At 49.8% G+C, this 19,892-nt stretch overlaps 1 protein-coding gene across 2 annotated transcripts; it reads left to right on the forward strand.

The window, feature by feature from the left end:
• The first annotated feature begins 513 nt into the window (after nucleotides 1-513).
• On the forward strand, nucleotides 514-19,831 carry HSD17B14 (hydroxysteroid 17-beta dehydrogenase 14). Of its 2 annotated transcripts, XM_055411664.2 has the most exons (9): nucleotides 514-648; nucleotides 1,153-1,191; nucleotides 1,381-1,463; nucleotides 2,058-2,124; nucleotides 6,318-6,409; nucleotides 16,955-17,059; nucleotides 17,433-17,500; nucleotides 17,601-17,697; nucleotides 17,788-19,831. In XM_055411664.2, exons 1-9 carry the CDS (start codon nucleotides 561-563, stop codon nucleotides 17,959-17,961), a joined length of 813 nt encoding a protein of 270 aa, XP_055267639.2. In that variant the 5' UTR covers nucleotides 514-560; the 3' UTR covers nucleotides 17,962-19,831. The 2 variants fall into 2 exon arrangements, with proteins under 2 accessions (XP_055267639.2, XP_055267640.2); XM_055411665.2 differs by lacking the exon at nucleotides 16,955-17,059.
• Nucleotides 19,832-19,892: the final 61 nt, after the last annotated feature.

Genomic DNA, 19,892 nt, shown 5'->3' on the forward strand with positions numbered 1-19,892 from the left:
ACCTAGAAATGGTTTCTGTGGCCAAAGTTTGCTTTCCCTTGTCCAAAGTTGGATTAAAACTTTGAACTTTTTAGTCAATAACTTTTTGTCTGTTTGAGGTTGTGACCCTGGTGTCTCTGAGTGGGGGTAGAGCTGGGGTCGTGGATTTCTGGGTCGCAAAGGAGGAGGGGACCGGGACCTTGAACTTGTGGGTCTGAGGAAGGAGGAACTCTCGGGGTCCGGAGTACTGGGTCTGAGGGAAGAGGGGGATGGGGACCTGGATTCTTGCGTCTGAAGGAAGACGAGGGACCTGGACTTTTAGGTCCGAGGGCAGAGGGCGGCCGGATGCCAGGAATCCTGAATTTGAGGGAAGAAGGTCTCGGCATCCAGACTCTTGGATCTGAGGGAGGGATCAGACTTGCTGGCTTCTGGCTTTACCGGCAACGCCCCCCACCCCCACTCTCAGGGCCGGGCTTCCAAGATCCAGCCCCTATTTACGATTTGACCCCACGACCTCACCCGACTTTGGAGGTGGATACAAGCCGGGAGTGAGTGACAGAGGAGAGGCGGTGTCTGGAGGAATGGCAATGGGAACGCGCTATGCTGGGAAGGTGGTCATCGTGACCGGCGGCGGCCGTGGCATAGGAGCCGGGATCGTTCGAGCTTTCGGTGAGTGGGGTCTGGCTGGCTCTAATTATTGGGAATCTGGGAGAGGAGGGACCCCCGAGGGCTAACTAATGGGTGTGAGAAAAAGTAGGTCCTCTATTGGAGTCTAGATTCTTATCTTACAAGATCCGGTTTGCAAAATGAACGAAAAGGTAGGCAGTGGTTGCCTAGGGCCTGAGATTTTGGCAGATTTCCAAGTGCCGTTTCTGTGGTCTCAGCTGTCTCTGCAAAACAGGCGGTTTGGGGGACGATGTCTCTTGCAGATTTCGGGTTTACTCTGGAACCCAGGAAGGCAGGATCAGGAGCCCCAGCAGGCACCTAGAGTAGCCCAGAAGAGTATCTGTCAAAACTTCTGCCCTCTGTCCTAGGGAGTCATCATGAGACTCTGGGGTCACGAGGGGAGCAGAGTAGGAGACAGGCCCCACCCACCGTAAGTGGCCACTAGAGGGCAGCAGAGGCCTTCGCCAAGGTCTTTGCTAGGGTAACCTCTTTTTTTCCTATTCTCAGTGGAAAGCGGTGCCCAGGTGGTTATCTGTGACAAAGATGGTGAGTGAGGGTCCCTCAGTCCTTATCCCCAACCCCCCGGGAGGAGTCCAGGCCCCCAGACCCCTCCTCTGCCAGACCCAGATGGCCAAACCCCTGGCTCCCTCCTCCCTCAGACTCAGGATCCTGGCCTCCAGCCCCCTCCTCCCTCAGACTCAGAAGTCCAGACCCCCAGCCCTTCTCTTCCTGCAGAGGCCAGGGGCAGGGCGGTGGAGCGAGAGCTGCCTGGCACTGTCTTTCTGCTCTGTGACGTGACTCGGGAGGAAGATGTGGGGGTGAGCGTCTTCTCTCTTCCCATGCCCCCCCTCCCCTGGCCGCCCCCAAGGTTCCCTCTGTCTTTCCCTGTTCTCCTGGCTTTATTGTACTGTTAAGCTCAGTATATGGCAATCCACTCCAGTGTTCTTGCCTGGAGAATCCCAGGGACAGAGGAGTCTGGTGGGCTTCCGTCTATGGGGTTGCACAGAGTCGGACACGACTGAAGCGACTTAGCAGCAGCAGCAGCAAGATCAGTATCACTTCAAGGCTTTCCCTAACTGTACTGACCAGGTCTTGTGTCTCCTGGGAGGATTTTCTTTTACCACCCACTCTTTCAAGGCTCGTGGATTGGGACAAACACATTCCTCACAGGGGGTCTCTTTCTGCAAGATTCTTTTCTCTTTCCTCAGTTTCCATTCCTTCATCTAGTCAGTATCTCGGACATCTGTCCCCAGTCCCAGGTCTCTAGGGTAGTGACCGCAGTGTGAATGTCACCAGCCCGCTGGTCTCCGGCCCCCCAGCTGCGACTCCTGTCCCCACCTCACCTTTGGGACCCCTGGCTCTATAAGACCTGGTGCCAGCCCCGCTCACTCACCAGACCTCTCTCTCCCCAGATCCTCGTTTCTGAGACCATCCGCCGTTTTGGCCGCCTGGATTGCATAGTCAACAACGCTGGCTACCGTGAGTCGTGAGGCCTGAGGGCCGTTCCCCACTGGTGTCAACCCACCTCCTGGCTTCTCACGGCAATCCTGGCTCCACCCCTGCTGTGTGCCCCCAGGCCTGTGCCCTTAGCCCTTTCTGCATTTCTAAAGTGAAAATGACCATCCTCGTCATCGTTACAGGGTCATTGTGCTGAGCAGTGTAGTTGCTCAGCCTCATCATTACGGGAACTGTCTTGGATGAATAATTTCCATCTTGTAGCCTGTTTCTTATCTAGGAAGCGAGGCGGATGGCCCTGCTCTTTTTCCATGACTGGGAAGATGTGTTCTACACACATGGTTTATAGGACGTGGTGTGGAGGCTTTGAAGAGAAATTGCCATCCACTTAATGACTACCCTTCATAATAATGCCTCGCATTGCTAAACTGAGAGTCAGAGAGGCGAGCTGATTGGACTGGGATCACACACCGTGGTAGAAAGAAGCCTTTCTTCTTGGCTGGGCAATGTTGAGCAATTGACTTACTCTCTCTGGGCTGCAGTCTCCTCTTGTAGTAAGGATTTAAAGAGATACTAGTGCCTCCTTTCTCTCCGTGTGCTTGATCCATTCAGCAGATATTTATTGAGCATCTACTATACTCCACCTTCTGTCCTAGGGACTGAAGATTTAGCAGTGAGCAAATCCACCAAGCTTTCCTGTCTTCACAGCTCAGTTGGTAAAGAATCTGCCTGCAATGCAGGAGACCTGGGTTTGATCCCTGTGTTGGGAAGATCCCCTGGAGAAGGGAAAGGGTACCCACTCCAGTATTCTGGCCTTGAGAATTCCATGGGCCGTATAGTCCATGGGGTCGCAAAGAGTTGGACACAACTGAGCGACTTTCACTTCCTGTCCTCATGGGATTCACACTGTAGAGTAAGGAAGAAGACAATAAAAGGCAGATATAGTTAATACTCATTTATTCACAGATTCCATATTTGCGAACTCACCTACTTGGTGGGGGTGTGGGTTGTAACCTCAGAATCCCACTGTGCTTTCTGGGTATTTGAGGACAAGTTCAGAGAGGCAAAAGTTTGAGTCACCAGCAGCACAGCTAAGGTCAAACAAAGGTGATGCTCTGCCCTCTGAGTTCAGCTTTCAAACAGAGAGATTGCCCAGAGGCGGAGACAGAAGAGGGCAGTGTCTTGTAAGCCTCTCTGGGGCTAGTTGGACAGGTTTGAATCCTGACGCCGGTATCTGGAGTGGGGCAGCCTCAGGCAAGTCAGCTACACTCCTGAATCTTCATTGCCTTCTTTGCAAAATAAATGAGTCCACCAGTGCAAGTTATATTTAGGACTTAAAATTATAATCTATGTTAGAGAAATATATAGTTGTACACATATACATATGTACATATATGGGCTTCCCCTGTGGCTCAGCAGTAATGCAGTGCAGGAGACTCAGGTTCAATCTTGGGTCCGGAGGATTCCCTGGAAGAGGGCATGGCAACCCACTCCAGTGTTCTTGCCTGGAGAATCCCATGGACAGAGGAGCCTGGTGGGCTACAGTCCATGGGATCACAAAGAGTTGGACATGACTGAAGCGACTGAGCAGGAGCAAAATATTCATTATACACATAACACATATATGTTCTGTCTTAGTCTGTTCATGCTGCTATAATAGAAATACCATGAACTCAGTGACTTAAACAATGAACATTTATTTCTGGAGGCTGGGAAGTCCAAGATCAAGTCAGAGGCAGATTTTGTGTCTGGTGAGGCCCTGCTTGCTGGGGCCTCACAAGGTGGAAGGAATGAAGGACCTCACTGGGGTCTCTTTTTGAGGGCACTAATCCCATTCAAGAGGGCTCCATCCTCATGACTTAACTCCCACAGACCCCCACCTCCAAATACCATCTTATTGAAAGTTAGGGTTTTTTTTCTTCTAATAATTTATATATATATATATTGGCTGTGCTGGGTCTTTGTTGATGCACAGATTTTTCTCTAGTTTCAGAGATTGGGGGCTACTTTCTAGGTGCAGTGCTCAAGCTTCTCATTGTGGTACATTCTCTTGTTGTGGAGTGCAGGCTCTAGAGTGAGTGGGCTTCAGTAGTTGTGGCTCCCGGGCTCTAGAGCACAGGCTCAGTGGTGGGGCTTAGCTGCTCTGCTACGTGTGGGATCTTCCCAGATCAGGTATCAAACCCATGTTTCCTGCACTGGCAGTTGGATTCTTCACCACTGAGCCACCAGGGAAGCCCTAAAGTTAGGAGTTGAATGTATGAAATCTGGGGGAGGACACAAGCATTCAGCCCATAGTATGTATATGTTATAATGTAATATTATATATACATATTTCCCTTTAGGAGCAGTGGGGTCACTATTCACTACTTCAGTGTTCGCTGTGACTTTGTGGAATCTAATTGCCTTGAAGAATGAGAATTGGTTGTATATATTAGCATGTCCTGTAGTGATAAAGGCCTTGAAGAAAAATAAAGCTGATTGAGGGCTTAGAGAATGGCAGGGATGGTTTTGGATATAGGATCTGGGATGGGATTCTCTGAAGCTATTTGAACTGTTTTCTGAAAGAAACAAGGCCATAAGCCCTGGGTCTCCAGGAGGAATACCCAACATTTCCTTAATTCTCCATCATCTTGTTTCCCATCTCTCTTTCCTTTCATCCACTTTTATAATATATTTATTTATTTGGCTGTGCTAGGTCTTAGCTACCACACGTGGGATCCGGTTCCCTGACCAGGGATCAAGCCCTAGCATTGGGAGTGTGGTATCTTTAGTCACTGGACCACCAGGGAAGACCTTCTTCCTCCACTTTGACTCCTAAAGCCTCTGGAAGTTTTGGGGTCCATTTTTCCCAGGTTTTTTTTTTTTTAATTTTCCTGTTCTTGGGCGTATCTTTCCTGCCTCTTTTCTTCTGAATGTTGATTTTTCTGTCCCTCTACTAGCCACCCAGTTCTATTGACTTAATAAACACGTTTATTGTACTAGGTCAGGCACAGATATTGACTCGCGAACTTCCTGAGCACAAGAGAACAAGGTGTTTTCTCCTCATTTTGCACATGTACAAACAGGCAGAGAGAAGCAAAGTGACTTGCCTAAGGTCACACAGCTAGGAAATGGCAGGGTTGAGGCTTGAACCCAGGTTTTCTGGCCCTGTGACTGCTTTCAAGGTTTTTTTTCCCTCTTTTGATGCTTCTTTTAAATTTTTTTAATTGATGTATAGTTGATTTACAGTATTATGTTTGCTTCAGGTTTGCAGCAGTGATTCAGTGTTTTTACAGACTATATTCCATTATGGGTTATTTCAAGATAATGGCTATAATTCCCTGTGCTATAGAGTATATCCTTGTTGCTTATCTATTTTATACATAGAAGTTTGTATCTGTAGGAGTTTGCATACCCCTAGTTTTCTGTTTTTGGTTTTTCATCTTGTATACCCCTAATTTGTCCCTCCCTCCTTCATTCACCCCTTTGGTTACCATAAGTTTGTTTTCTATATCTGAGTCTGTTTCCGTTTTGCATATATTAATACATTTATTTATATTATTTGTTAGATTCCACACACAAGTGATATCATACGGCATTTGTCTTTCTCCATCTGACTTATTTCATTAAACATAATATTCTCTAGGTTGCTGCAAATGGCAGTATTTCCTTTTTTAAGGCTGAGTAATATTCCATTTGTACATATAAACCACATCTTTTTAAAAATGTTTATTATTTTTTGTTGGCAGTGCTGCGTCTTTGTTGCTGCGCGAGGGCTTTCTCTAGCTTCAGAAAACAGGGGGCTATTCTCTAGTTGAGGTGCTCGCAACTAGTGAGGTGGTGGCTTCTCTTGAGCACAGGCTCTAGGCACAGGGGCTTCAGCAGTTGCAGCCTGGGCTCAGTAGGTGTGGCACGTGGGCTTGGTTGCCCCGGGGCATGTGGAATCTTCCTGGGCCAGGGATCGAACCCATGTCCTCTGCACTAGCAGGTGAATTCATAGCCACCGGCCCACCAGAGAAATCCTAAACTCCATCTCCTTAACGCAGCTGGGTTGCTTTTTTTTTTTAGTAACCATTATGCAGCCTCCTTTCCTTTTCAGGGCCCCTGACATCTTGTCTGCCACTCCCCCCACGCTCCTCCGCGCCGCCCTCCGCACCCCACGCCTGTTTCCCTTCTCTCTTCTCCTGTCTTCACGGTTCCCTCATCCTCTCGTCTGTTGCTCTCTCACCCCACCTTAGACCCACCTCCACAGTGGCCTGAAGAGACCTCTGCCAAGGGCTTTCGCCAGCTGCTGGAGCTGAACCTGCTGGGGACGTACACCCTGACCAAGGTGAGGCTGGGGTCCCCACCACCAGGCCTGGGTGACCTCCTGACCATGAGCTTGTCAGACCCATTTTGTCTAAGAGCCAAAGGTTTTCTGTGCCTTGCTTTGATCTTATTCCAGAAGGGCTCCGTTCTTCATAGAAAAGAAATGCCCGCAGATCCCTATATCCATTCAAAGCTACCCATGTTGGCTGCATAGCCCTGTCTTCTTAGGAACCTTCCAGAACCTTCCAGCATGGGGTGGTGAGGGATGTTAAGGATATGGAGGGAGGGGTTGGGACAAGGAGTCAGTAATAGACAGATACAGCTTTGCCATCCAACGAATAGCTATTAGGAGGAAAGAGCATCCCCCCTCTACCTGTACGCCTTTCCTCCAAATCTTGCTATAACCACCTCCTATTTACCATCTCAGTTCAAAAACCACATCTTCAGAAAGGCCTTTCCCGATCATCCTTGCTTATGTGGCATCCACACCTATATGGGGCTTCCCTGGGAGCTCAGCTGGTGAAGAATCCACCTGCAATGCAGGAGCCCCCAGTTCGATTCCTGGGTCGGGAAGATCCCCTGGAGAAGAGAAAGGCTACCCACTCCAGTATTCTGGCCTGGAGAAGCCCATGGACTATAGAGCCCATGGCGTTGCAAAGAGTCGGACACGACTGAGTCACTTTCACTTTCACACCTATATGTTCATTCTCTATGATAACAGCTTATTTTCATCAAAGTATTTTCTAAGATTATAGTTTACTCTCTTTTTTGGTAAGGTGTTTTTTTTTTTTTTTTTTTTGATGTAGACCATTTAAAAAGTCTTCAATGAATTTGGTGCAGCATTGCTTCTGCTTTATGTTGTTTTTTTGGCCGATAGGCATGTGGGATCTTAGCTCTCCGACCAGGGGTCAAACCCTCAGCCCCTTCATTGGAAGGTGAACCACTGGACTTCCAAGGGAGCCCCATCATTAGTAAATAACATAAATACATTTTAATTAATTGATTACTTCTTTTTTTTTATCATAATACATTTTAGGGGGCTACTTAGCACCTTGCAGGATCTTATTTTCCCAAGCAGGGATTGAACCCATGCCCCCTGCAGTGGAAACTTGGATTCCTAACCACTGGACCCCCAAGGAATTCCCCATCATAGTACTTCTGTATTCACTCATTCAACAAACATTTATTTAGCACCAGACACATGCTAAGCACTGGCCGTGCAGCAGGGAACAAAACAGACAAAGGGCTGTGACCCTGGGGAGCCAACATTCTCATGGGGGAGGCAGACAGTAAAGGTCAGGGAGTGATAAGTGCTGTGCTGAAAAGTGAAGGGAGGTAAGGGGATCAAGAAGCATGGGCAAGTGTAAATTCTATGTTATAAAACTTTTTCTTGTGGCATTTTACAAGCACATATGAAAACAGAGAATTGTATTAGTATTACTGAACCCACACACCCATCACCCAATGCTAGCAATCAATATTCTGCCATTCTTGCTTCTTGTCCACTCCTCACTTTTTTCTTTTTATCTTTTCTGGAGTGAAAAGTGAAAGTGTTAGTGGCTCAGTTGTGCCCTACTCTTTGCAACCCTATGGACTGTAACCCGCCAGGCTCCTTTGTCTATAGAATTCTCCAGGCAAGAACACTGGAGTGGGTTGCATTTCCTTTTCCAGGGAATCTTCCCAACCCAAGGATGGAAGCCATATCTCTTGCGTTACAGGCAGATTCTTTACCATCTGAACCACTAGAGAAGTAAAACTCAGATATCGTATTTCACCTCTAAACAATTCAGTGTAATCTTTACCAGATAAGGTTTTTGTTTGTTGTTTGTGTGTGTGTGTGAATCTGTGTGCTCTTTTAGACAGGGTAGGTGGTCAGAAGGCTTCTCTAAGAGGTGACATTTGAGTCAAGCCCCCAAGGAGGTGTGTGAGCAATTGCAGTCCAGCAGAGGAAAGATTAACAGGCAGTGCAAAGGCCCTGGGGTGGGAATCTACAGTGAGAAGGGAGCTTGATGACGCAGGCGAAGCAGGGAGAGGACACAGGTTGAGAGCAGATCATGCTGGGGCCTGGTAAACCACAGAGGGGACTTGGCTTTGACTGACTGAGCCAGGAACCATTTATTTTCTTGGGCTCCAAAATCATTTCAGATGGTGACTGCAGCCATGAAATTAAAAGATGCTTGCTCCTTGGAAGAAAAGCTGTGACCAGCCTAGACAGCATATTAAAAAGCAGAGACATTGCTTTGCCGACCAAGGTCCATACAGTCAAAGCTATGGTTTTTCCAGTAGTCATGTATGGATGTGAGAGTTGGATCATACAGAAAGCTGAGCACCAAAGAATTGATGCTTTTGAACTATGGTGTTGGAGAAGACTCTTGAGAGTCCCTTGTACTGCAAGGAGATCCAGCCAGTCAGTCCTAAAGGAAATCAATCCTGAATATTCACCGGAAGGACTGATGCCGAAGCTGAAGCTCCAATACTTTGGTCACCTGATGCGAAGAACTGACTCACTGGAAAAGACCCTGATGCTGGGAAAGATTGAAGGCAGGAGGAGAAGGGGATGACAGAGGATGAGATGGTTGGATGACATCACTGACTCGATGGACAGGAGTTTGAGCAAGCTCCAGGAGTTGGTGATGGACAGAGAAGCCTGGCGTGCCGCAGTCCATGGGGTCGCAAAGAGTCGGACACGACTGAGTGACTGAACTGAACTGAGTCAGGAGCCATAGGGTGTTCAGGGCAGAGGAACTCGAACTGCTGTAAGTGGGATATTGCTCCATCTGGCAGGCACATGGGGAACAGAGTGGGGCGCTAAGGCAGAGGCCGCGAAGCCAGTGAGCAGGTCCAGGCCGGAGGAGATGATTTGGAGGCCACCAGTCTGGTGGATTTGGTGAGAAATGGTCAGATTCTGTATGCATTGTAATGGTGGACTTGTGAAGATTTCCTTATCGTAGACTAGATGTGGGGGCAGATTTGCCAAAGAAAGGGGCAGTGGAGTTTGTTTTTAATTCGTTTCCCTCACCCCCATCCCCAGCAATTGGCAGAAGTGTGTGGCCATCCACTGCCCTGGGGAAGCCAGGGGAGAACGGCCTGGGGAACTGTTGAATGAGAGATGCTAACCAGACGCCCATGTGGGAGCCCTGCATCTAGGGCAGGGGTTGAGGCCTGGAGACATCAGTTTGAAGCCCACCAGCCCAAGGCTAAAGGAGCTCAGGAAAAAAAAAACAAAACTATAAACTGGAACTTCCCTGGTGGTCCAGGGGCTAAGACTCCACACCTTCAATATAGGTGGCCCACATTCCATCCTTGGTCAGAGAACTAGATCCCACAGGCTCCAACTAAAAAATATCCCACGTGATGCAACTAAGACCTGGCACAGCCAAATAAGTAAATATTAAAAAAACACAATATAATCAGAGGGCAGAGGCCCACTCCGTGGGTCAGGGGTCACCTGTGTGGGGATGCTCAAGTGCTCCCCAGATCTTGTCGGAGATCCAGGTGAAATATCCCCGGGGAAACTGGTTAACCTGTTGCTCAACCAGTCAGCCTTGGCTCCTGTCCCCAATTTCTGTTCAGCTTCTAAGACTGGTGCCTAGCTCAGCTGGTGAAGAATCCACCTGAAATGCAGGTGACACCAGTTTGATTCCTGGGTCGAGAAGATCCCCTCGAGAAGGGATAGGCTACCCGCTCCAGTATGCATGGGCTTCCCTGGTGGTTCAGACCGGTAAAGAATCTGCCTGTGATGCAGGAGACCTGGGTTCGATCCCTGGGTTGGAAAGATTCCCTGGAGGAGGGCATGGCAACCCACTCCAGTATTCTTGCCTGAAGAATCCCCATGGACAGAGGAGCCTGGCAGGCTACAGTCCATGGGGTCACAGAGTCAGACATGACTGAGTGACTCAGCACAGCCACAATTCCCTGACGGTCCAGTGGTTAGGACTCTGTGATTTCATCGTCTAGGGTGTGGGGTTAATCCTCGGTCTGGGAACTAAGACCCTGAAAGCTGTGGGGCATGGCATAATAATAATAATAATAAGAGGAAGATTAGCACCTCTGTATCACAGCCCATAAAGGATATGTGTGTGCATATATATGTATATATATATTTTTTTAATTAAATTTCATTTTCTTTGGCTGTGCTGGGTCTTTGTTGTGCTCAGGCTTTTCTCACGTTGTGGAGAGTGGGAACTACTTTGCACCTGTTGTGTGCAGGGCTTCTCACTGCGGTGGCTTCTCCTGTTGCTGATCACGGGCCCCAGGTTCCTTGGGCTTCAGTAGTTGCAGCATGAAGGCTTAATTGCCCCACAGCATGGGGGATCTTCCCAGACCAGGGATTGAACCTGTGTCTTCTGCATTGGCAGGTGGATTCTTTACCACTGAGCCCCACCAGGGAAGCCCTATATATTTTTTTCTTTCTCTCCCTCCCTCATTAGCTATCAGCATTTAAAAAAGGGAGAGAGAGAAATTTCTCATAAACAACCAGTTTTCTGGTTTCTCCTGGAAATTTGGCCAACTGGACCCACGGGGAGGGCGACAGTCTGCTAGGCGGGGCCTGACTCCCCCAGTCCCAAGCTCGCCCTCCTGGGTCTCCTCCTGACTCTAACCTGTGACAGGCTGGTACGGAAACCTCTGAGGGTCTAGATCTGGTGTCTGCCTGCCCGGGTTCTCTGTCACGTCTGGCTTGTAACATTGGGCAAGTTACTCAGTCTCTCTGCATCTAGGTTTTCTCATCTGTAGTAGGAAGCTGAAGAGCGTTAGCTAACTCACAGAGTTGTCCTGAGAATTGAATTTTATTAAATTAAATGCCCACAAAGCCCTTAGAACATGCCTGGCATCCAGTTTACTCTCTACAAAGTATCATTGCTCTTGTGAACCTTGCACCATTTCTGTTTCTCCTGGCTACTCAGTCTGCAGTCTCTGATATACATATTGGGCAAATGAAGCCTGGGAGGAGTAGAAGGAAAAGGTCAACGCTTGAGCTGAACTTTGAATGGAAGCGAAGGAAGTAGAGAAATAGGACGTTTTGCTTGCCAAAAGAGTAGCAAAGGCCCTGGGGCAGAAACCACTCAGGTGAATTTTAAGACCAATAAATTCTCCATCTCCATTTGCCTTTAGCAATTATATTTTGCAAGGTAAATATATTTTATTCATTTTTGGCCACATTGTGTGACATGTGGAACTTCCCTGACCAGGGAGTCTTAACCACTGATCTTCAGGGAAGTCCAACTATATTAGAAACATTTTGTTAAGCTTGTTGTATCCATTGCCTTCTACCATCCCCTACCTGGACATCATATAATTTCATTAGTAAGAACTTCATGAATACTACCAATGGATTAGAACATTTATTTATTTTTATTTTGACATAACTTAAGACTTACAGAATATTTCCCGGATAGTACAGAGAATTCCAGTATATCCAGACTCCCCGTTGTTAACACTTTATTAAAAAGACCACATTTGCTATATCCTTCTATCTCTTTATTTGGGAATAAGTTGTTATCTATTTTGAGGGCTTCCCACGTGGGGCAAGTGTTAAAGAATCCACTTGCCAATGTAGGAGCGACAAGAGACTCGGTTTCGACCTCTGGGTTGGGAAGATTCCCTGAAGGAAATGGTGTCTCACTCCAGTAGTCTTGCCTGGAGAATTCCATGGACAGAAGAGCCTGGCGTGCTACAGTCCATGGGGCTGCAAAGACATAACTGAGCCCGCGTGTATACGTATGACGTCTCTTTACCCACAGTGCTTTGGAGGGTATTTCCTAAAATCAAAAGAACGTTCTTTTATGAAATCACAGTAAGACTAACATTGATACCATGGTCTTAGCTAATCTTGAAACTTTCTTATTCAGATTTTTAGAATTCTTATCATCACAGTTTCGTGGCCACAACTGTGTTGGCTGGGGTTCCCCCAGAAGCAGAGCCTAGGTGGGGATTGAAGGGCAGGGTGGATGGAAAGCGATCCCGTGAATCGCTGTCTTCAGCCTGGGGAGTAGTTGTCAGGGAGCCAATGAAGGGCATCACCAAACAAGTTACCACCAGGGCAAGTGGGGGCCACTCCCTGGGGACACTCTGGGAGTCACAGAGAAACATGAACCCCAGAGTTACCTCCCACTTCCAAGAGGCAAAGGAAAGCCAAATATTGTTTTAATTTAAAAATACATTTAGGGAATTCCCTGGCGGTACAGTGGTTAGGACTCAGTGCTTTCACTGACAAGAGCCCAGGTTCAATCCCTGGTCAGTGAACTAAAACTCCCACAAGTGGCTTGGGGTGGCAAAAGAAAGAAAGAAAGATGAACAATGAAAAATTTGACTTCATGTTAAAAATTAAAATTAAGACTTTTTTACATGACCAAATTACTATTAGATCTCCTAAGAAAATGATGAGCAGTAATTTCTTAATACCATTTAATGCCCAAGCCCTATTTAAATTCACCTAGTTGTTGCCAAATGTCTTATTATTAATAACAGTTGATTCGTTCACACCAAGCTCCAAAATCTGCCCATTGCATCGGGTTTTTCAGAGGGCAGAGACTTTGGTCTGCTTTTCTTGCCTCTATCCCAGTGCCTATGGCAAAGAAATTTGTCAACATGCGTAAGTTACTGCCCTTGCCGCCACTGTCATTATAGCCATCACCACCATGACTGCCATTGCCCTCATCGTCATCATTAACCTCATCATAGCCATCGTCACCACGATGGCCACCGTCGCCACCATCAGCATCATTAACCATCACTGTCATGACCATCTTCATCATTTTTGCCGTCATCCTCCCACCATCATCATTACCTGCATCACATCATCATCACCGATATCCCTTGCAAGCCCTTTATTTATTTCTAAAAATATTTACCTGTTTATTTGGTGGTGCTGAGTCTTAGTTGCGGCACGAGGGATCTAGTTCCCTGACCAAGGATCAAACCCATGCCCCCTGCATTAGGAGCTTGGAGTCTTAGCCACTGGACCACTAGGGCAGCGCCTCCTTGCAACCTCTATAAATATTGATTCTTGGGACCCCAGCCTAGGCCTCCTGAGTCAGAATCTCTGGGTCTTTGACCTCCCTGGCAAATTCTGACACAAAGTTAGCCATTCCCCAGGTTAGAGAAAACACTAGAGGAGGCTGGGATATTTATATAGTTAAGGAAAGGGAATCTTGTCAGGAGGGCGTTCACGGAAGGTGTTTGAGCACTGGCGTGTCCGTTGTAAGCGCTCAGAGCCGGATTGGTTCTTAGAGACCCATCCATTCATTTATCTATTTACTCATCAAAGACTGAGTGAGCATTTGTAGGTGCTCGGGGGGTGCATCACGTGGTCTTTGCCCTTGTAGAGTTTATAGTCACAGGGCAGCCAAGTGTTACTAAATAAACAAGAGACGAGTTTATATGAGTGAGTGTGTTCTGCAAGTCATGGTAGGCTTCCTGGAGGAAATGAAAGCTGAGAGATGTTAACTCAGTGAGAGGTGGGAGAGATTGGTGTCTGAAGGAGAGGGAGTCAGGCCGTTAAGAGTCCAGTGGGTCCTTAATGGAGGTACACAGAGGTGCAGACATTCCTGGAAGGGAACAGGCTATGCAGAGACCTGGCCCTGAGAGAGAATTAGGAGCCCAAACACACTCTAGAACATTCCACAGTGCACTTGGATTTGCTTCTGGCTGCCTCCCCACGCAACTTGAGCTCCATGAGGGCAGAAATCTCTCCCAGTCTTGTTTCCTGCAGTATCCCCAGCTTTTACCCCGTTAGCCGGGACATAGTAGATCCTCATAGTATGTTGGTTGAATGAATTAGTGAGTGAGGGAATTGTAGAGATTTAAGAGTGCCTTGATGATGGGTCTTTTGAGGACCCAATGGGGAGTCTCCTGAAGGCCACCCCCCGCCGCAGATCTCCTGAGACTCTGGTTTGAGAGGCTGAGTGGGAGTGGACCCCACGTCAGAGACTGGGGACCAGGAATGGGGGCAGGTTTGGAGGGATCCAACACTTAACTTTTGCCCTTGAGACACAGAGATGGAAATGCCCACAGGTGGCAGGTCAGGAGCTCCACAAGAGGGCTCCGAGGGAGACTTAGGAGGTGCCTGTGGAAACCCAGGAAAGTGGGGCTCCCATGGCTGAGCAGGGAGGGCAAGAAGCAGACCCAGGAGCCCCAACATTTAGGGGAAATGGAGTCAGACCAGGGTGAGTGCTACAGTGCGTCCGCTGAGTGAGCCAGGCTCTCTCAGGTAGGGTTGTCCAAAGGGAGGGAGGGAGGCGCAGAGGTCAGGCTGATAAGAGACTAGCAGGTCCTTGATGTAGCCACACAGAGGCGTAGGTGACCTTGGCGGGAGGGGTCGGGGAGTAGCCAGCCAAGGAGTGCCTGTGAGGGTTGGACAGGGGCCACAGGAGTGCGGGACAATTATTTATTGAACACTAGCTGCTGAGAATCCCAGGGACGGGCGAGCCTGGTGGGCTGCAGTCCATGGGGTCGCACAGAGTCGGACACGACTGAAGTGACTTAGCAGCAGCAGCAGCAGCAGCTGCTGAGATGTGTTCAATAAATATTTGTCCCGCACTCCTGTGGCCCCTGTCCAACCCTCACAGGCACTCCTTGGCTGGCTACTCCCCCACCCCTCCCGCCACAGGAGTGAGGGACAAATATTTATTGAACACTAGCTGCTGAGATGCGGAGAAGGCAATGGCAAGCCACTGCAGTACTCTTGCCTAGAAAATCCCATGGATGGAGGAGCCTGGTCGGCTGCAGTCTGTGGGGTCGCTAAGGGTCAGACACGACTGAGTGACTTCACTTTCACTTTTCACTTTCACACATTGGAGAAGGAAATGGCAACCCACTCCAGTGTTCTTGCCTGGAGAATCCCAGGGATGGGGGAGCCTGGTGGGCTTCTGTCTATGGGGTCACACAGAGTCTGACATGACTGAAGTGACTTAGCAGCAGCTGCTGAGATGAGGTGGTGAATAAGCCTGGCTCAGCCCCCATGGACCTCACCTTGCCAGGGTTGGGGAGAGGAGGGAGTTAAATGGTTGGGGACCCAGGGATAGGCAGGTTGCAGTTTTAAATAGAATGGCAGGGGCTTCCCTGGTGGTGCAGTGGTTAAGACTCCGTGCTTCCTCCGTAGGGGTGTGGGTTCAATCCCTGATCGGGGAACTAAGATCTGAGGTGCTGCCAAAAAAGAGTCACAGTGTGTTGAATGTATGTGTGAATGGCCACTTGGGATTAATAAGCCAAATTCCTACAGAGCTGGACACCTAGCCACCCTTTTTTAAAAATATGATGTTTCAAATAGAATGGTCAGGGAAACCTCACTGAGGAGGTGACATCTGCACTGAAGTTGCTGAGGGGATAGGATTGTCCCCTTTCAGCCCTGAACTGAATGTCCCATGTCCTCAGAAACCCTTCAGTCCTGGACAAACTGGGGAGAGTTGGTCACCCTAGGAGTAAGTCACATGCTATATCAGGAAAAACATTCCAGGCAGAGAGAACAGCCAAGTGCAAAGGCCCTGAGGTTGGGACACTTGGGGGAATATCTGAAGATACAGCGCTGAGGATGGGGCAGAGGCTGTTTTGTGAGGGAGTGGAGGTCTGCAAGAGCTGGTGGGGTGATCCGGAGAGGGAACTAGATTAGCTGCCCATTCTGAGTATCCCTTGGGGGGAGCCACCTTGTACCCATTAATCAATCTTTAGCGATAGGAATGGGCCTTGCCCAAGGCAAGTGAGAGGAGGGATAGAATTGGAATTTACTCAAGGTCACGCGTGACTGAAGAGCAGAAAGACAGACTGGGGTGAAGAGAAAAAGAAAGGGAGAGACAATTGAGAGTCAGTTTAGGGACCTCCGGGTGGCCAGGGGCTTGCAGGGTTGGCAGAGTAGGGAGTTCCTTTCATGAAGGTCTCCCATACCACATTTTGACCACAGAGTTTTCCCTGAAACTCAGAGAAACTATCTTCCCCTTCATGTATAAAAGGGATTCCTCCCATTTTCTGGGTAAGATATGCAGCCATCTTGGTCTATCTTTCATTTTCCTATCTTGTAATGGACAGGAGTTCGAGTAATATGCAAAGACCTAGAGAGAGAGGCACAGGGAGCCTGTGAGAGGGCGCCAGGGACACAGAAGGGGGAGGCAGAGGGGGAGAGGCAGGCGGTAGAAGAGACAGAAGGATCCTTTCCAGGACTTCCCTGGTGGTCCAGTGGTGTAGAATCTGCCTGCCAATGCAGGGGACACACGTTTGAACCCTGGTCCAGGAAGATCCCACATGCTTCAGGGCAACTAAGCCCGTGCCCGAGAGAGGACAGAGTAGCCCCCACTCTCCTCAGCTAGAGAAAGCCTGTGTGCAGCAATGAAGGCACGGTGCAGCCAAAAAGAAAAAGAAAGAAAAATTCCTTTTAGACAAAGACAGACTCCTCAAGGGCTGATACTCAGAGACCACGGGGCAAACCACAGAAGCTGCCCTGGAGCCCTGGCTGCTGTCCGTACAAGGCACCCAGATCCATTAGTGAGCACATCAGGGAGATGGCCAGGAAGCATTTCAACAGGGCTGGGGGAGATCCAGGGGCTTGGGCGGCTTACTGCGCTTTCTGTCTCCCTAGCTTGCCCTCCCTCACCTACGCAAGAGCCAGGGAAATGTCATCAACATCTCCAGCCTGGTCGGGGCGATTGGCCAGTCCCAAGCGGTTCCCTACGTGGCCACCAAGGTACCCACCAAGATACCCTACCCCCTTCCTTCAGATGTCTCAGCCCTGAGGTATGGCCTGAGGCATGGCCACCTGGCCTTCCAGGAAACAGTCTGATGCAGCTGGATGAAACGTGCGGGGAGAGTGTGACTTCCCTCTTCCGATGCCTCTGCTTGATGCCCCCTGGTTGGGTGCATGGGTGCTAGGTCGTTCAGTCGTGTCCGACTCTTTGGGACCCTGTAGACAATAGCCCGCCGGGCTCCTCTGTCCATGGGATTCTCCAGGCAAAGATACTGGAGTGGGTTGCCATGCCCTCCTTCAGGGATGGGAGGAGATGGCAGAAGGAACCTTGTCTCCTCTGGTCTGAACTTTCTCCGTGCCCCGTCTTCTGCAGGGTGCAGTGACAGCCATGACCAAAGCCTTGGCCCTGGATGAGAGTCAGTATGGCGTCCGTGTCAACTGGTGAGCAGCTTCACGTGGGTTGAGAGCCTCGTGGGAGAGTGAGCCCAAGGGGCAGTGTGTGCCTTGGACTTCCCTGACCCCCTCTCCTCCCCCATCCCAGCATTTCCCCTGGAAACATCTGGACCCCTCTGTGGGAAGAGCTGGCGGCCTCAACACCTGACGCCACTGCTACAATCCGAGAGGGCACTCTGGCCCAGGTAGGAGTGGGGGCCCAGTCGAGGTGGTGTGGGGGTTGAGGTCAGGCGGGGGCTCTTCATGACTCTCCTTTCCCCCTTGTCTCTCCCCAGCCCCTGGGCCGCATGGGCCAGCCAGCTGAGGTGGCGGCTGCTGCTGTGTTCTTGGCCTCGGAAGCCACCTTCTGCACGGGGACTGAGCTGCTCGTGACCGGGGGTGCAGAGCTGGGGTATGGGCGCAAGGCAGGCCAGGCCGCCCCAGCGGAGGCCCCCACCACCCCTTGCTGATCTCCCACATTTCCACCTGGGCCTCCCTGACGAGGGTTCTCCCACCCCAAACTCAGTCCCCCAAATTCCAGTTTCCACCCTCTGCCTCTCAGGGGCAGCTCTCCACCCACCCCAGCCCCGACTGTAGACATTCAGACCACTCACCAATGTGCCAGACCACCCCTCAGTTTCCCATAAAAGCACGTTCCAACCAGGAGGAGGAGGGCATCATTGCATTTATTTCCGCCCCTTTATGAGTCCTACCATGCCAGGACCCGGTCCCCCGCCCCCGCCCCACCCAGCTCCCACGCATTCCCACGCGTGACTTAGACCCGAGGGACTACAACTCCCGGCAGGCCTTGTGGCAGGAGACTGCAGCCCAGGGCTCCTGGGAAAAGTATTGCAGGTCGGCTTCACCGGCGAGTTAATTAAAAAGGCCCGCAAGGGAGAGTCGATTAAGCTCTAATTAGGAGATAATGGAGGGGGTTAAGCAAACAGGCCTCCACTTTATTCTTGGCCCTTAGGGAAAAGGAGCTTTGACCTCGCTTGCAGCGCAGTAGGAGGCTGCCCAGCACCAAAAATAAGGGAAGAGAAAGCTAGGAGGTTGACACTCCAGGATCGGAGGGAGAAAGGGCTGGGATCTGGACGCCAGGGTTTGAGGAGGGGGAAACAAGGAAGTCTGGACTCCCCGGCTGGGAGGAAGCAGAGTCTGGCAGCCCCCCAAATGGGGAGAGGGGCCCTATCGGGGCCAAGTCCCCCGGGTGCGGAGGTGGGGCGGCATCGCTGCTGCGGGATTGGTCGAGGCGTGGGTGTGTGCGGCAATCCCTGATTGGCCGCGGCGGAGGCGGGGAGCCTGGGCGCCGCACCCTTGCGGCTCCAGCTTAGGTGGTAGGGGAGCAGGTGGGAAAGAAAACAAGGAGACACCCTGCGGGGAAGGACTCAGAATATGACTGCCCGGGCCTGTGGCTTTTCGTACTGGGGAACCAGATTTTGGGAGCAAAATGTCTCAGGGTAGAATTACGCAGACACAGTGACCTAAGGAGCGGAGTTTGAGGATACAACAGGAACAATAGTTTGGTGTTACAGTAACCTGGGTGCAGGAGATGGGGGAACTTTGACCACGGAAGATTTGGGGGGTGTGCACGGTGACCTCGGGGCACGATATAGGGAACACTGAAACAAGTTTGAATTACTAGCGATTAGAGAGATCCTGAGGGGCTGTAGGGCTTCCCAAGTGGCTCAGTGGGTAAATAATCCGCCTGCAATGCAGGAGAAGCGGGTTCGATCCCTGCTGAGTCGGGAAGGAGGAGGACATGGCAACCCACTCCAGTATTCTTGCCAGGAAAATCCCATGGACAGTCGGACAAAATTGAAGCAACTGAGCATGCACGCACTCAGCAGGGACTGTAATCGACTGTCTGCCTCTGGGGGTCATGAAATTGGGGAGACAGTCTTGAAGGGGCGTAACCAGGGAATCCTGCCTAGAGGCTGCTCACTGAAGCTCATTGATGAACTGGGGAACTGAACATTTTCAGGCTTCCCTGATGAAAAGGTCTGGAAGGAGGCATGGTGAACCCTGTGTGTTTATCTCTTTAAAAAGTTACAAAGAGTACACGTATATCTTCTCGTTGGAAAGGAAACCTATATTCAAACTGGGAAGTATCCGGACAGAGTGAAGCTCCCCCTTCATCCCTATCTGCCACCCTCTTCAGAGTCCTTTCCCTTCAAAAGTGTATTTTTACATAACATCTGCGCCCACCGACCTTAATTGCGTGGTTTTTCTTTTCACCAAGAATCGCAATATGCGAAGATTTCTGTTCCCCACCCCTCCCTTTTTTTCCCTTTAGTTCTCCACCACGGTACTGTACCTATTAAAATGCATTTCTGAAAACCGCTGAATGCACACTCTAACGTCGGGGCTGGAAGGAGGATGTGTTTCAAGTTACTCCCTT

This window comes from Moschus berezovskii, chromosome 22 (assembly GCF_049115385.1).
Source record: "Moschus berezovskii isolate FMDL1 chromosome 22, NW_MosBer_1.0, whole genome shotgun sequence".
NCBI classification, from domain to species: Eukaryota; Metazoa; Chordata; class Mammalia; order Artiodactyla; family Moschidae; genus Moschus; species Moschus berezovskii.

Excerpts from the sequence above, each read along its gene's own strand:
- HSD17B14 (XM_055411664.2), top strand. The coding sequence starts at position 561 with ATGGCAATGGGAACGCGCTATGCTGGGAAGGTGGTCATCGTGACCGGC. Across the intron at positions 649-1,152 it reads CGGGATCGTTCGAGCTTTCG|TGGAAAGCGGTGCCCAGGTG; the intron begins GTGAGTGGGGTC and ends TCCTATTCTCAG. Across the intron at positions 17,501-17,600 it reads TATGGCGTCCGTGTCAACTG|CATTTCCCCTGGAAACATCT; the intron begins GTGAGCAGCTTC and ends CCCCCATCCCAG.